Source organism: Chiloscyllium plagiosum, unplaced genomic scaffold (genome assembly GCF_037043375.1).
Source record: "Chiloscyllium plagiosum isolate Xiang-an unplaced genomic scaffold, Cpla_swu_hap1 HiC_scaffold_11, whole genome shotgun sequence".
Taxonomy (NCBI): Eukaryota; Metazoa; Chordata; class Chondrichthyes; order Orectolobiformes; family Hemiscylliidae; genus Chiloscyllium; species Chiloscyllium plagiosum.
Window position 1 is genome coordinate 44,130,962 of NW_028270149.1, and position 17,955 is coordinate 44,148,916.

The 17,955-nt window shown below is 42.2% G+C and overlaps 2 protein-coding genes and 1 long non-coding RNA gene across 5 annotated transcripts in view; 1 reads left to right on the top strand and 2 right to left on the bottom strand.

Moving 5' to 3' along the window:
• The window catches only part of kif4 (kinesin family member 4), a 72,247-nt gene extending 65,049 nt beyond the window's left edge, over window positions 1-7,198 (bottom strand). For both annotated transcript variants that reach the window (XM_043704771.2, XM_043704770.2), the window contains exon 1: window positions 7,077-7,198. The gene's annotated coding sequence lies outside the window, so the exon portion shown is untranslated. The remainder of the gene's footprint in view (window positions 1-7,076) is intronic.
• A 177-nt stretch (window positions 7,199-7,375) lies between these two features.
• On the top strand, window positions 7,376-15,887 carry LOC122557262 (uncharacterized). Its single transcript, XR_006313781.2, has 3 exons — window positions 7,376-7,846; window positions 10,388-10,475; window positions 15,751-15,887. It is a non-coding gene; the product is annotated as an uncharacterized LOC122557262 (long non-coding RNA).
• Window positions 12,886-17,955, bottom strand: part of gdpd2 (glycerophosphodiester phosphodiesterase domain containing 2) — a 139,438-nt gene continuing 134,368 nt past the window's right edge. For both annotated transcript variants that reach the window (XM_087992011.1, XM_043704773.2), the window contains exon 16: window positions 12,886-17,173. In XM_087992011.1, the coding sequence (XP_087848137.1) occupies window positions 17,133-17,173 (41 nt within the window). In that variant the 3' untranslated portion in view covers window positions 12,886-17,132. The remainder of the gene's footprint in view (window positions 17,174-17,955) is intronic.

Genomic DNA, 17,955 nt, shown 5'->3' on the forward strand with positions numbered 1-17,955 from the left:
AGAGTGTGAGAGAGAGAGAGTGTGAGAGAGAGTGTGAGAGAGAGTGTGAGAGAGAGAGTGTGAGAGAGAGAGTGTGAGTGAGAATCAGTGACAGGGTCCATGCTAATTCTTTTTTTTATAAAACAGGACCTCGAGATCTTGTTTGGATAATTGATATTCAGATAACAGAGGTTGTTCTGTATTCTGCATTCAAGTTCAACCTTCCAAAGTGAATCATGTCACACTTTTCCAGGCTGAACTCCATCTGCCACTGATCAGCTCAGTCCTGCTGAGTCAGTTTCATGTTGCAACATCCAACAGCCTTTCACACTATCACTCCAACCTTCATGTCATTGGCAAACTTACTAACCCACCCTTCCACTTTCTCATCCAGTCATTTATTTAAAAAAAAAATCACAAACCGCAAAGGCCCCAGAACGGATCCTTGCGGAATACCACTGATCACCAAGCTCCAGGCTGAATACTTTCCACCTACCACCACCCTTTATGGGCCAGATTTTGTATCCAGCCAGATTTCCCTGTATCCCATACCTCCTTACTTTTGAATGTGCCTTCATCCACCGCTCTGCCTTCAATGTGTTTTGTCACATCCTCAAAGAATTCAATAAGGCTTGAGGGATCACCTGTCCCTCAAAGACATGCTGACCATATCTAATCAAACTATGGTTTTCCAAGTAATCATAAATCCGGTCTCAGAACCTCTCAGTACTATACACCACAGATCAGATTGACTAGTCTGCAATTCCTAGGATTATCCCTATTCCCTTTCTTGAACAAGAGAAAAATATTTGCCACTCTCCAAACATCTGGCACTACTCCAGTGGACAGTGAGGACACAGATCATCGCCAAAGGTACAGCAATCTCTTCCCTTGCTTCCTATAGTAACCTAGGGTATATCCCATGTGACCCAGGGATTTCTCCATCCTTATGATTTTCAAAATATTCATCACATCCTCCTTAACATCAACCTGTTCAGGAACATCAGTGTTCCACACTGACCCTCAAACATCAAAGTCCCTCTCAGAAATGAATACTTTGCTTCAGTATTCACTAAGGACCTCCCCTACCTCAGACTCCAGGCACAAATTACCTCACTTTCCCTGATCGGCCCTATCCTCACTCTGACCATTCTCTTGTTCCTCAAGTGGCTTTAGGGTTTTCCTTAACACTACCTACTAAAGCTTTACCATGCCACCTTCTAAGCTTTCTTCACTCCATTCTTCAGTTCCTTCCTTGTAATGTTCCAGAGCACTGTTTCTTGCCTCAAGTTTAAGGTTCCTTCTTGCTCTTGGCTTAACGTTCCACATCTCGTCACCCAAGATTCTTCCCCCTATCATCCCATCCTTGTCTCAGTGGGACAAACCTGTCAAGCAATTGCATCAGCAATTGCTTCTGAAGCAACCTCCACTTTTCTGTTGTGCATTTCCTTGCAAACGTGTTCCCAATTTAGGTGCCCCAGTTCCTGCCTATTGTAATTTCCCCTCCCCTAACTAATTACTGTCCCATACAGTCTGCTCCTATCCCTCTCCATGACTATAGTAAAGATCAGAGAATTGTGATCTTTATCACCAAAATGCTCTCCCACCAAGAGATCTGACACCTGGCCTGATTTGTTGCCAAGCACCAAATCTAATATGGCCTCCTCTCTAGTGCCCTTCCACTGACACATTCATTCATTTGGCTGAACCTGTCCTCAGTCTTAATTTCTCCTTCGGATCTTCCCACTTCCTCCAGACCAAAGGGGTAGCCATGGGCACCCGTAGGGACCCTAGCTATGCCTGTCTCTGTTGGCTACGTAGAACAGTCCATCTTCCGTAGTTACACCAACACCACTCCCCACCTCTTCCTCTGCTACATTGAAGACTGCATTGGCTTCACCTCGTGCTCCCACGAGGAGGTTGAGTAATTCATCAACTTCAACACATTCCACCCGGACCTTAAATTCACCTGGACCATCTCTGACACCTCCCTCCTCTTCCTGGACCTCTCCATCTTCATTAATGACGACCGACTTGACACTTTTTTTTAAAACAAACCCACCGATTCCCACAGCTACCTGGCTTATACCCTATCTCCTGCAAAATGCCATCCTGTATTACCAATTCCAGTCTCTGCCGTATCTGCTGCCAGGAGGACCAGTTCCACCACAGAACACACCAGATGGCCTTCTTTAGAGACTGCAATTTCCCTTCCCACGTGGTTAAAGATGCACTCCAACGCATCTAATCCACATCCCGCACCTCCGCCCTCAAACCCCATCCCTCCAACCGTAACAAGGACAGAACCACCCCCCCCCCCCCACCCTGGTGCTCACCTTCCACCCTACCAACCTTCACATAAACCACATCATCCAAACACATTTCCACCACCTCCAAACGGACCTCACCACCAGGGATATATTTCCCTCCCCACCCCTATCCGCTTTCCACAAAGACCATTCCTTCTGACTACCTGGTCTTGTCCACGCCCCGCCCAACAACCTACCCTCCCGTCCTGACACCTTCCCCTGCCACCGCAGGAATTGCAAAACCTATGCCCATGCCTCCATCCAAGGCCCCTAAAGAACCTTCCACATACATCAAAGTTTTACCTGCACATACCCCAATATCATTTATTCCCGATAAGGTCTCCTCTACTTTGGGGAGACTGGACACCTCCTAGTGCTTTAGGGAACATCACCGGGACACCCGCACAAATCAACCCTACCGTCCTGTGGCCCAACATTTCAACTACCCCTCCCACTCTGCCAAGGACATGGAGGTCCTGGGCCTCCTCCAACGTCACGCCCTCACCACCCGATGCCTGGAGGAAGAATACCTCATCTTCCGCCTCGGAACACTTCAACCCTATGGCATCAATGTGGATTTCACCAATTTCCTCGTTTCCCCTTCCCCCACCTCCAGCCTTCCAGCTCAGCACCGCCCTCATGACCTGTCCTACCCGTCACCCTCCTCTCTGCACCTTTCCAAATCTGCTTCTCCATGTCTGTTGCTATTGGGGCGGGTCTATAGAAAACACCCAATAAAAGTGACTGCTCCTTTCCTGTGCCTGACTCCCACCCATACTGACCCTGCAGACAAACTGTCCTCATCTACCTCCCTTTCTGTGATACTATTCCTGATTAGCAATGCCACTTCTCCACCTTTTTTCAGGTCCCGTTCCCTTTCCATAACTATGTAATTGGTACCGATGTGTACACGACTTCTGGCTGCTCCCCCTCCCCCTTAAGAATCCTGTAGACTCGATCAGAGACATTCTTGGCCCTGGCACCTGGAAGGCAACATACCATCGGGGAGTCTTATTTGCAACCACAGTATCTCCTGTCTGTTCCTCTCACGATTGAATCACCTTTCACCATCTCCTTACTCCCTTCCCTTCTGAGCCATAGAACTTCAGTAGAAGGAATTATCAACACTGCATGTTAACAGTACAAATTGAAAGATGCCTTTTTTAGGTATTAGCACATGAGATTTAAAGGGAGCAAGGAATAGTAAAGGACTCATTGAAAATGGTACACTGTAGACTCATTTGAGTAATAGTTAGAATGCAGAGTCATTAGATAGTAATCCAGAAACCCAGGCTAATGTTGTGGGGATCTAGGTTCAAATCCCACCATGGTAGATGGCGAAATTTGAAATCAAAATCTGGAATTCAAAAGTTACAAATTGTGACCACATAACCACTGTTGATTGCAGTAAAAACCCATCTGGTTCTCTAATGCCCCAGAGGAAATCTGCCGTCCTTCTTTTGTCTCACTGACACATGACTCCAGAAATAAATGATTCTTAAATTGTCGAACATGTAGCAGGACACTTGTATCAAACTGCTAGAAAGTGGAAGGAACAACCTAGCATCAACCTACAAACCAGAAATAAGAAACAATCCTGTTGACCTGCAAAGTCTTCCTTTAAACTGCTTGACCAGCACCTGAAATGCCACCTTAGACATTCATGCTCTTCAGTACAAGTAGCAGTGTGCATTATCTACAAGGTCAGAGTCAGATATACAGCACAGAAACAGACCCTTCAATCCAGCTCATTCACGCTGACCAGATATTCTAAATAAATCTGGTCACATTTGCCAGCATTTGGCCCATATCCCTGTAAATTCTTCCTATTTATATACCCATCAAAATGCCTTTTAAATGCTGTAATTATACCAGCCTCCACTACTTCCACTGGCAGCTCATTCCATTCATGCACTACCCTTTGCACGAAAAAGTTGCTCCTTTGGTCCCCTCTCACTTTAAATCTATTCCCTCTAGTTTTTGACTCCCCCACCCAGGGAAGAGACCTTGGTCTAGCTATGGCCCTCATTTTAAAGCTCCACAGGATCACACCTCAGTTTCTGATGCTCCAGGGAAAATAGCAGTAGCCAATTCTGCCTTTCCCTATAGCTCAAACCCTCCAACCTGGAAACATTCTCAAATCTTCTCTGAACCCTTTCTAGTTTCACAACATCCTATAGCAGGGAGACTAGAATTACATACAATATTCCAATAGTGGCCTAACCAATGTCCTGCACAGACACATTACTTCCCACGTCCTATACCCAATGCACTGACCAATAAGGCAAGCATATCAAATACCTTCTTCACTATCTTATTTACCTGTGACTCTACTTTCAAGGAACTATGAACCTGCATTCTGAGGTCTCTGTTCAGCAACACTCCCCAGGACCTTAAGGTACGATTTGCCGTTCCAAAATGCAGCTCCTCACATTTATCCAAAATAAACACCATCTACCACTGTGCACTGCATTAAAATTTGGACAAGCTCCTTTAGCAACACATTTGAAACCAGCAACCTCCATGACCTAGAAAGACATGAGCAGCAAACACATAGGAGCACCACCATCTGCTAGTCTCCTCTAAACCACTATCCTTATCTGGAATTAAGATTTCATGGAAAGTCACTGGGTCAAAATCCAGGAGTTACCTTCTTAATTGCATATGGGTGCCCCAACACCATGGGCTGCAACAGTTCAAGAAGGGAGCTCACCACAACCCTCTCCAGGGAATTACAGGTGGCAATAAATGGTGACTTAGCAACAACACAACTTCCCATTAAAAAAATGTTGAAAAACTATCCTCAGGTGCCAAGACTCCAGAAGTGCCTGGCTTTTGTGCTGTGTAATTCCCAGAAATTCTAATCATTATTTTTGACATCCTGGATCAGACTGATGGATCTCAGGATTTCCCCAAGTGCTACTGCACAATACTAAGTCCGTGGGTTGAACAAAAAAAAGTATCCCAATGCGTGGGATGGCATCTTGTACACATGCACGAACAACTTCTTATTCTTCTCAAATAAGATAAATGTCTAATAAAATAGAGCAAGTAATATAGATGCATTCTTATTATATTTCACAGGTAAGTTTTACAACAAGCATAGTAAACTTCCAATCCAAAACTATTTCGTTTTGGAACAGCATCCCCCACTTCCAAGACCACTGGTCACCACTGACTACTTCCCTGCTTCTGAATCCTGGCTGTGACAAAGATCTCAGGAAGCAAACAGTAAGAAGCAGGAAGCTATTTACAGAGAAAGAGCAGTTCCATACAGTGTCATAGGAGTAACCATTGTGCAGCCAGCACAACCAGAAGCAGGAGGACCAGCCAGTTTAATTAACATCGAGCTAGACAACAGTGGGAGGTGCTCAGAGACAAATGCATACCTCCACATTAAAAAAACCTCAAAAGTTGTTTTGCTTACAAATAGTAATTTACCACTACAATTAAGTTACAGGGCTAAATTTTATGTATTTTTCTGATGGGAAGTAATTTTATAATATCTGCACAAAAACAAAGCACTGAGAAGTCACAGCATCTGTAGAAAGAGGTAGATTTAACATTTAAGTCCAGCGACTCGTAGGCCAACCTGATTGCTTCTGAGTTATGTGCCCAAAGAGATCTACAAAAATAGATGATCAATGTAGGACTAATACTAGAGGCTCTTCATAACAGTTAGTACATAAAATGAAACTCTAGGTTACAGCTAGAGCCTGAATGAAACAAAAACGTTGGATACTGTAATTGATGAAGTAACAGATTTTAAAATCATTAAGAGTGGACAGCATAATAGTTGTGGGCTTGTAGCTTCTATGGGACATTGCAAACTCCGGTACTCGAGGACATCCCAGAGTTAGTTACACCGAACGAAGCAGTCCGTTCTGCACGGAGAATTCCCACAATCCAGTTTAAAAACAAGGGTGTCTCCCATTTAAGGCAGAAACAAGGCCTTTCATTTCTCACAAGCATCATCAGCCTTTGAAATGGTCTTCCACAGAAAGAGTGGCAGTTTATTAAATACATTAATGAATGGTTCAGACAGACGATCCATCAAGGGACTAACGCCCCTTAGGCAGATAGGAAAAGTGCAGGTAAAGTCGCAATCAAATCAGATTTTTTTGATAAGTAGCGCAAACACGGTAGATCGAATGGTCCACTTTTGCTTGTACTACTTATAATCCGTATATATAAAGCCAGAATTTGACCCAGTTCTTGTAAATCAATGAAATCGGCACTGGGCCAATCGTTCCTCACAAGAGTCTACCAGCAAGATCCTGAACTTGTTTTCAGCCAGACTGAACACAGTCCAAAGTGTGGCGCTGGAAAAGCACAGCCAGTCAGGCAACATCCGAGGAGCAGGAGAATTGATGTTTCAGGCATAAGGTCTTCATTAGGAGCTTTTGCCCAAAACGTCGATTTTCCTGCTCCGTTGATGCTGCCTGAACTGCTGCGCTCTTCCAGCGCCACTAATCCAGAATTATGCCCGAATTGTCGATTTTCCTGCTTCTCGGATGCTGCTGACTATCTGGGTGTCTCCAACGCCACACTTTTGGACTCTGATCTCCAGCATCAGGAGTCTTTACTTTCTCCTGAATACAGTCTAGTTCACTGTTATGTGCAACTGAACGGAAACCAGTGGAGTTTACCCAGGTTTCATGTTGAAGCGGTGTTGTAAGGGCGGGAGGTATAATTCAGTGGTGGGCCTTATACTTGCCGCCAGGACCTGCAGCCCAACACTAAGATCTCAGCTCCTTCCACTCCGTTGACGTGGGTGCACATACCCACCTGCAAGCTGCTCCCACTGCCTCTTCACACACAGGGCCTCGGGAATAAAAACTTTAATACACAAACAGAGTGTCTGCCGTCCCTGAAATCCGTCGAATCGAGCTCCGCCCGCCCCGAAACAGCAACGGCCGACCCAAAGACACATTCAAATACTGCCGCCGTCCGGAACTAGCCAATCACAGGCCGCGTCCCTGTTCGACCTCACGGCGTAATCACGTGATCCACAGCGGTGCCCCGCCCCCTGTCCTATCACGTGACTGGGCCGGGTTTGGTAACAGATGGTGATGGCGACAGAACCAAGTCTGCAGGAAGGCAAAACCCCTCATGTATCAGTGGGGGCGGCACGGTGACTCAGTGGTTAGCACTGCTGTCTCATGGCGCCAGGAATTTGGGTTCGATTCTAGCCCCTGGGTGACTGTGTACAGTTTGTACATTTACCCTGTGTGCATGGGTTTGCTCAGGTTTCCTCCCACACTCAAAGATGTGCAGGTTAGGTGAATTGGCCAGGCTAAATTGTCTACAGTGTTCAGGGATGTGTAGGTTAGCTGCATTAGGGGAGAGGCAATGGGTCTGGGTGGGTTACTCTTCAGAAGGTCAGTGTGGACTTGTTGGGCCAAAGGGTCTGTTTCCATATTGTAGGGAATCTATTTTTTTTTAAATCAGAAAATGCTACAGGTGTTGATCTGTTTTCCTTCTCTTTGGGGTGTGGTGTTGCGAGTGACCGAGGGTTTATTGCTGCCGGGTGCTGATCGCTATGTTTTATTTGAATGGTAAGTAGCGATTGCTCTTTGAGTGCCTGTAGCACTTTTATCTCCGCCAACCAAATGTGGTTGCCCTGGTTTTACAATAAATCCAAAAGACTAACCCAGGCATTTGAGCCAAATGGGGTACACAGATCTTGTTTGCTGTAATCCACAAGTGAACCATATCTGGAAATGCCGGTGTTGGACTGGGGTGTACAAAGTTAAAAATCACACAACACCTGGTTACAGTCCAACAGGTTTAATTGGAAGCACTAGCTTTAAGAGCACCGCTCCTTCATCAGGTGATCTGATGAAGGAGCGGCGCTCTGAAAGCAAGTGTGCTTCCAATTAAACCTGTTGGACTATAACCTGGTGTTGTGTGATTTTTAACTTTGGGAACCATATCGTTTTTGATTAAGATGAAGATATACCTGGATTTTTTAAAGAAAGATCCGTTAACATTTAGAGAATAGGCAAATTTACCTTTCCTTTTGAATGTCAATGATTGATAATACTGTGAATTGTTGGTTCCAAAGTGTGAACAAAGTTTTCAGAGCAGGTTGGTGGTTGTAGATTAACCAAAATTGAATTGAATTAGCTTTACTGTCACATGTCCTAACATGGGCACAATGAAAAGTTTACAAGTCACCAATTATGGTGCGATCTTAGGTACCTAGGTACAGATTCTTAAGTACAGATTCGAAAAAAATAAATAAAATGTGTAGCAATAAATTTAGAAAAATGGAGAAATAAGAGTTCAGAATAACAGCCCTTCCAAACCAGACAAGCTGTGCTTCATTTGAAGGAGTATGGGAATCAAGTCCATGCTGAGGCTGGGCATTCAAGTCCATACATCCCCATTGCTATGGAAGCTATTAATAGCATCAGTCTATGAACTGTGGTATTTCATAAGGATCAGTGCTGGGTCCACTGCTTATCATAATTTATGTAAATAATTTGGATGTGAACATAGGAGGTATGGTTAGTAAGTTTTCAGCTAACACCAAAATTAGAGGTGTAGTGGACAGCCAGGAAGGGTACCTCTCAGTAAAACAGGATCTTGATCAAATGGTCCAATGGGCTGAGAACTGGCAGATGGAGTTTAATTTAGATAAATGTAAGGTGCTGAATTTTGGAAAGGCTATTCAGGGCAGAACTAATACACTTAAAGATCATGGGGAGTATTGCTGATTAAAGGTACTTTGGAGTGCAATTTCATAGTTCCTTGAAAGTGGAGTCACAGGCGGATAGGATAGTGAAGAAGGCTGTTTGGTATACTTGCCTTCATTGGTCAGTGTATTGAGTATAAGAGTTGGGAGGTCATGTTGCAGCTGTACAGGACATTGGTTAGGCCACTTTTGGGTGGCATAGTGGTTCGCCGGAGACCCGGGTTCAATTCCTGCCTCAGGCAACTGTCTGTGTGGAGTTTGCACGTTCTCCCCGTGTCTGCGTGGGTTTCCTCCGGGTGCTCCAGTTTCCTCCCACGGTCCAAAAATGTGCAGGTTAGGTGAATTGGCCATACTAAATTGCCCATAGTGTTAGGTGAAGGGGTAAATGTAGAGGAATGGGTCTGGGTGGGTTGCTCTTCAGAGGGTTGGTGTGGACTTGTTGGGCCGAAGGGCCTGTTTCCACACTGTAAGTAGCCTAATCTAATCATACTGTGTTCACTTCTGATCTCCCTGCTATAGGAAGGATCTTGTGAAACTTGAAAGGGTTCAGAAAAGATTTACAAGGTTTGGAGAATTTGAGCTATAGGGAAAGGCTGAAAAGGCTGGGCCTATTTTCCCTGGGTTTTGGAGGCTGAGGGATCACCTTATAGAGGTTCACAAAATCATGAGGGGCATGGATGGGATAAATAGACAATGCCTTTTCCCTGGGACAGGGAAGTCCAAAACTGGAGGGCATAGGTTTAAAGTGAGAGTGGAATTATTTAAAAGGGAGCTAAGGGGTAGAGGGTGGTGCATGCATGGAATGAGGTGGCAGAGAAAGTACAATTGCAACATTTAAAAGGCATCTGAAAGGATATATGAATAGGAAAGTTTTAGAAGGATATAGTAAGAACAAGGACTGCAGACGCTGGAAACCAGATTCTAGATTAGAATGGTACTGGAAAAGCACAGCAGTTCAGGCAGCATCCGAGGAGCAGGAAAATCAACGTTTTGGGCAAAAGCCCTTCATCAGCCCTTCCTGATGAAGGGCTTTTGCCCAAAACGTCGATTTTCCTGCTCCTCAGATGCTGCCTGAACTGTTGTGCTTTTCCAGCAGCACTCAAGATTAGAGGGATATAGGCCAAATGCTGACAAATGGAACTAGATTTATTTAGGATATTGGGTCGGCATGGATGAGTTGGACCAAAGGGTCCATTTCTGTGCTGTACATCTCAATGACCATGACCCGAAATGTTGACTGATTTCTCTGCACAGATGCTGCCAGACCTGCTGAGTTTTTCCAGCAATCTCTGTTTTTGTTAGTGCTCATATGTGCTGCATTCTTTCAATGGCTGAGTGTTTCAAGTATTTTCTGTTGGATATTTCTTGTATCTGCAGTATTCTGCTTTCCTGTTCGCAGGTTAATTCATAAATAAGGCACTCTTGCAGTGGTAGAGTACCTAGCCCTGGATCAAGAGGCCCAGGTTCAAGTCCCACCTGCTGCAGAGGTATGCAATAACACCCCTGAACAAGTTGATTAGGAAACACAAACAGGAACATTGTAAACCACATAAAAATTACTAGGTCAGTTAAGGAAAAAATCTGGCTAAAGAGTGAGATTTTTAAGTGTCATAAAGTACAAAAGTGAAGTTGAGAGGCGAAGAGGAAGGAGATTCTGGAGCTTAGAACCAAGGCAACTGAAGGTCTGACCATGAATGATAGAACAGTTAAAATCAAGGATTCGCAAGAGGCTAGAATTAGAGGTTTGCATATATTTCAGAAGGGCTTTTTCATTCGCAGGATGTGGGTGTCACTGGCCAGGCAAACATTTATTGCCCATGTCAGCATTTTTGCCCATCCCTAATTGCCCACAAAGCAGTTAAATGTCAACCACATTGCTGTGGGTTGGGAATCACATGTAGGCCAGACCAGGTAAGAGGAGCAGTTTCCTTCCCAAAAGGACATTAGTGAACCAGATGGATTTTTCCCTAGCATTTGGCAATAGTTACATGGTCACCATTAGAGTTACAATTGCAGACATTTTTTGAATTCAAATTCCACAACTGCCATGGCAAGGTTTGAATTGAAGTTTGCAGAACCAGAACATTATCTCTGGATTGACAGTTTAGCGATAGTACCATTAGGCATCCCCTCCCTCAATTATGGAACTTCTATTATCCTGAATAGTATTTAATTTATTCCTCAGTCAAAATTAGTTATCTTACTGCTGTTTGAGATACCATATCCTCTGCAAATTTGTTGCTACCATTGCAATACAACAGTGATGACATTTTAACTCCATTACAGTAATTCATTATATGTGAAGTACTTTGGGACATCTCAAAGCTCTGAAATGTGCTACTTAAATGAAAGCTATTTATGTCACTATCATCCAGAGGTAAGTCATATAGATAATAACAAGGACAACACTGGAAGAGTTATTACATAGAACATTACAGCACAGGAACAAGCCCTTCGTACCACCATGTCTGTACTGACCACGATGCCATTCTAAACTAATCCCATCTGGCTGCACATAGTCTGTATCCCTCTCTTCCCTTCCGGTTCATGTGCTTTTTAATCATTCCTATTGTATCTGCTTCTACTACCTCCTCTGGCAGAGTATTCAGGCACCTATCACCATGAGTCTTCCCTCATCTCCTTTAAATTTTCCCTCTATCATGTATACCCACTATTTTGACACTTCCACCCTGGGAAAAAGACTCTGACTATTCCTTTACATGCCCCTTGTAATTTTGTATACTTGTATAAGATCACTCATCAACCTCCAATGCTGTAGTGAAAACAATCCAATTTTGTACAACCCTTCCTTATAGCTAATATACTCCAATCCAGGCAATGTCCTGGTAAATCTCTCTTGCACCCGATCCAGAGCCTCCACATCCTTTCAAAGTACGGCATCCAGAACTGCGTATAATACTCCAAAAGTAGCCAAACGAAAGTTTTATACAGCTGCAATGTGACTTACCAACTTTTATACTCAGTGCCTTGATCATTGATGGCTAGCATGCCATACACCCTCTTTACCACCTATGTACATCTACTGCCACATTCAAGTAGCTATGGACTTATACCCCAAGATTCTAAGTTGGCTGCAAATTTGTAACAGAAATAATAGACCTCCATATTTCACTAGTTTGCAACAATCCAGGATTGCAATCTATCTGAAAGGCCAATGACCTAAAACATTAAACCAAAACAGAAATTGCTGGAGAAACTCAACAGATTTGGCATCATCCATGGAGAGCAAGTGAAAGTTTGGAAACCAGTGACCCTTTTCAGATTTTCAGAGTCTGCAATTGTTTGTTTTAGACCTGAAATGTTAACTTGGTTTCTCCCTTCACAGATACTGCCAGATTTGTGAGGTGTTTCTCATGGTTTTTTTGAATTTCAGATTTCCAACATCCACAATATTTAGTTTTTTTTACATAAATACATGTTGTTAAATTTTCTTTGAACAATTTATTAATTGTGACTATTGTGGAGATGAAAAAGTCTGTTTGGCAGATTTTGTTTCCACTTTTTAATTGGTGGATTATTTATTGAGGATGAATATGTTGCATGACCAGTGGTAGGAAATTGTATTGGGAGTTTTGGAGGCAGGAGGTCAGTGTGATGAAATCTTCAGCGATCTTTTCCCCTGGAGTACTAATTCTAATTCTAACTAACCTAGAACAATTTGATTTAACATATGCCAGTGCCTAATAATACAATGCTTACTGGTTTCTACCTTTTATCTTCTACCAATCACAAAGAACCACAGTAATAAAGTCGGCAAATGTTAGCGATAACACCTAAATTTTGTGCACAAATAAGAAAAAAGTTCCCAATTCCCACAATGAAACAGGAAATCATGAATACTGGGGTTGTGTGGATTCTACACAACTTCACTTCAGCCTTCAGTGTGGTAGCCACTCTGCTAACCGACCAATACAGAATAAATAAAGGTAGAATGGACTAAACAACGTCAGACAACTTTTGAAAGGCAGAAAGGCATTTTAATAGGTAAGCTCTGCTTGTACCATTGAACTTTAACCAAGCCCTTAAAGTATATTGATGCGAGTGACATCATGTAGGAGTTGCCCTGAAGGAGGACAAACTCCAAAATAGACAAAATAAGTACGTTGCTAAAAAGCTAAATAAGCATTAGAAGTGGAACTCCACAGTAGAGAACGAAGCCCTTGGTTTAATGTTGGCTTTCAACCACTTTGAGGTATATAACTAAATGGGTAGGCTCATTCAGAAATTAAAGAGGCATGAGATACAGGGAAATTTCACTGTCTGGATACAGAATTGGCTGGCCCATTGAAGACTGAGGGTGGTAGTAGGTAGAAAATATTCAGCCTGGAGCTTGGTGACCAGTGGTGTTCCGCAGGGATCGTTTCTGGGACTCTGCTCTTTGTAATTTTTATAAATGACTTGGATGAGGAAGTGAAAGGGTAAGTTAATAAGTATGCCGATGGTTGGTGGAATTGTGGATAGTGTGGAGGGCTGTTATAGGTTGCAACAGGACATTGAGAGGATAAGTGGCAGATGGAATTCAACCTGGAAAAATGTGAAGTGATTCACTTTGGAAGGTTGTATTTGAATGCAGAATACAGGGTTAAAGGTAAGATTCTTGGCAGTGTGGAGGAACAGAGGGATCTTGGGGTCCCTGTCCTTAGGTTCCTCAGCATTGCCACCCAAGTCGATAAGGTTGTTAAGAAGGCGTATGGTGTGTTAGCTTTCATTAGCAGGGGGATTAAGTTTTAAGAGCCACGAGGTTATGCTGCATCTCTGTAGAGGCTTATATTATGGACTAGGCCAGACCACTCAAAACATTCTAAGGCAGGAATCCTAGACCATAACTTTGCAATTTGTTTTTGGTAAATGTACAGTGAAAATTACCAAGAGTAAGTTAGCTAGGTTGACTGAGATTTTAAAACAAACAAAAATTTATTCAGAAAATTACACAATGAAACACAAAGAACAGAATAAAGAATCCCTACAGAACTCTGTCAATGCAAACTAGACTTAAGTATGCTGTTCCGAATACACACAACCATCTCAATAAGCAAACTCCCTTTAAAAACTAGTATAAAGGGAACACATGCTTATAGGTTGAAGTTGTTGGGCAGAAAGAGAGAGAGAGAGAGAGAGTTTCCACAAAGCTCACTGTTGAACTCCCACCCAGTTCTGGACTGAACTAAACTGCTCAGCTAGAGAGCTGATCACTCCCTTTTCATTATACAGGTCACTTCTAAAACATGACCACTTTGGCCTGAAGTCTCATCCATTTATATATAAATAAAAGGCTTCTCATAATCCTTTTCATTTCTGTACCAAACCTGACTGATTGGAGCCCAGCTTGGTTTATTACCCCTCTGAAAAAAGTCAAGGACAAAGTATCCTTGAGTCAAGGAACAGCATTTAGTTAAAAAAGGGACTAGCTTTGTAACACTTTGTTTGGCCACACTTGTAATATTGTATTTCAGTTCTGGTCGCTCATTATAGGAAGGATGTGCAAGAGGATTTACCAGGATGCTGCTTTGCCTGGAGGGCATGTCTTATGAAGAAAGGTTGAGAGAGCTAGGGCTATTCTCATTGGAGTGAAGAACGGTGAGAGGGGACCTGATAGAGGTGTACAAGATGATGAGACGCATAGATAGAGTGGATAGCCAGAGACTTTTTCCCATGGTGGAAATGTCTATCACGAGGTGGCATAATTTTAAGGTGATTGAAGGAAGGTTTAGGGGAGATATCAAAGATAGGTTCTTTACACAGAGTGGTGGGTGCATGGAATACGCTGCCAGCAGTGGTAGTAGAGTCTGATACATAGGGACATTTAAGTGACTCTTGGATAGGCACATGGAAGATAGTACAATGAAAGGTATGTAGGTTAGTCTGATCTTAGAGTAGGATAAAAGGCCTGCACAACATTGAGGTCCGAAGGGCCTGTATTGTGATGTACTGTTCTATTTTCTATGTAAGACTACCTGGAGATGGCTGACACTGTGGGCAGCTGCAGTGTTGAGAGGAAGATGTGGAAACAGGGTTTCAATTACCTATGCCTATCTGACAAGATGATTGGAATGTGACATCTAGATGTAAGCTCCTCAGGTCTGTTGTCAGCATACAAATAATCTGAAGGATCCTGTCCAGCATTGGTAATGTCCCTACCTCTGAGCCAAATCCCAGCTGCTCCAGAGGTGTGTAATAACATCTCTCAACATGTTGGTATGGAAATAATCTACAGTAAAATGCGCAACTTGTGGATGCATAGCATTCCTCTAATATAAAAAAATACTTATAGTGTATAACAGGCAGTGAGACTAGACATTATTGAGGCAAAATCAATACTGAAGACTGTTATTGGAAACAGTGGAAGTATTCAATGTTATGATCAAGTGTCATGAAAAATGGACGATTAATATTCAGTTTTCACTATATAACTTTAGTAGCTGCTGTGATCACTTGGTACACTCAGGTAACCCACATAGAATATGTGAAACTGGCTGTCACTTTAATTAAAAGGCACCTAAACTTAATAAGGTAGCAAGAAATCCACAACTCTTATTTTGCTAACACGTACATGAAAATGTCTCGCATTGAACAATGAAAGATTGCAAACAACTATACAAACTTGAAATAAAACAATGACATAGATACCAAAGTCCACAAAGGAATAATATAACAACAGCAGTCTTTGAACAAAAAGAGCAAAAAAGTGACATGGAATGATAACAGCAAGGATATTGAAACCTCTTTTTCTTTCTGTTGTAGAAACCAGCATCAGTAAAAAGGCAACCTCGAATAAATCATCATTCCCAGAGAACCTAAAATGTGCAAACTTTGCCACTGCTAAAGAACAAGACAACAATGAAATATTTAGACTTGGGTTTTCATTCTTGCAACACAAAAGAATTTAAGATCTATAACTGCATTTACCTTACCTTCCAGCCTTTCTCCCTTTGTAAATTGATTATTTATATTTGTGTGTGTTTGGTGTTGCATTTTATTTCTTCAGAGGAGTAGGTATTAAACTCAATTTTCTTTCATTCAAGAAAACCTTGGAATTGGCTCTCCTTTATTTTTAATCTGGTCAACTAAGTTTAATCGAAGTTTGATAGCTACATACTGAAAAAGAAGATAGAAACAATTGTTCTGGCTGACCAAGAACGGATTTAAAAGGGAGTCATGGTTCCACCTCACCCGGTCGTAACAAAAGGTATGTGCATTATGGATGCACTCTCTTGATCAGGAGGCTTCAAGAGCCAACTGTCCTATAGGTGAGTATAGCTTAGATGAAACATGCCTGGATTAGAGTGGCCTTCATATCCCTTGTCCTGATGAGTTCCTTGACTCCTGAGGGGATTCTGGTAACTTCCCTACAAAGAATACTGACCTCCATTACATTTCTGTCCTCTTCAGCTTCCTGCCATTCTGTGTAACTGTACTATCCAACATTTTTCCCTTTTCAAGGTACACCCCTCTCTGAAGTATACATCAGACCACCACAATGGACCGGACTCTGAATGGAATTGTATTTTTAAATGACTGATAGTCTGTATTTCTGTCATGGCCCTTCTGCTTTCCCTGAGAAGGAAGTATTTTGTTACCTTCTTGACCCAGTGCAGTCTATGTAAAACTTGTTATTCTTTTTAGCATTTTGTTATAACTGAGGGAATTGCCAGTTTAAAGGGCAGTTAAGAACCAACCCTAAGGATTTAGCCACTGTTCATGTTAGGAATGCTGCATGGGTGGAGGGGGCAGGTGGAGTGACTACATTATGGACACCTGAAATGCAGGAAGCTGTACAGATACATCCATCAAGAAGGAGAGCCAAGCTGCTTTAAGGTATGCTTTGAGGTGGAAAATTGGTTCTGTTGAATTGAAATGTACTTGTATGAAAGAAATGGGTTTGAATAGCTGAGGGATTTTTGTCAGATAGGGCAACTGGACCCAGATTTTAGAATTGAAAAAACAACAACACACATTTTGTCATTATAAACTCCATTCTGAGATGAAAAATAGATGTATTACATTTTCAAAAAATATAGATACAATTTTCCATGAGTTCAAACTTGAAAATTAAGGCGACTATGTAGACGACATGCAGTTAATGAGTTCCATCATTATGGAGAAATGTTGAGTTCAAAGCTTCATCATAGGATTGTGATCTCAGTATTTTCTTGCCCTATACCCCCTGCAAAAGAGAAAGAATAGAGAAACTGTGAAATATAAAAGCATATTGGAAAGAAAACACAATTTAATTCTTGCATTGGAATAAATTCTGGAACATCCTTCACTTGACGTTATTTAAGCAACGTTACAGTGTGGTGATGACCAAAATGTCAAGAATGGCAGAGGTAAGGTTACCTATTGTCACAAATAAGTTGATTCTACGCCGGATGAATAACGAATTAAAGTTAATTATTGAGGACTAATTGAAGGCAGTACATAGATACTTTAATCAGTCCATTGTAGACATACAGAATAGCTCACATAGAGTTGATTCAATATTACCCTTATTTGATTGAAGCAGAATGAAGTTATGCAATAAATGGAAAACCATTATTATTTGGGAGACTTTGTAGACAATATTGCAGGGTGTGAGCAGACTTGCTTTCATATCAAAAACATTGCTGGGGCCCAATGATCTTCCCAGTGCGAGTTCCAGTTGACCATGGATCTGATGTTTTGGCTATTAAATGTGATTTTTTGAGAGGGGTCATCTGCTGAGAGTACAAGAGGTAATCTTTATCCCAAAATAGCCAGTTTTTCACACTGTGTAATGACAAAGAGTGAGGGGACAGTGATGGCGTAGAGGACTGATACAATTTAAAATCATTATAAGGACAGCTTGTATTAAAGTGATGGCATCTTTATATCTGAACCAAAAGCTCTGCGTTCAAGTCCAAATCAGAATTGGATGGCCAAGGAACATTTGTAATGCAGTCAATAAGATTAAGTTTAACTTGTAAATCT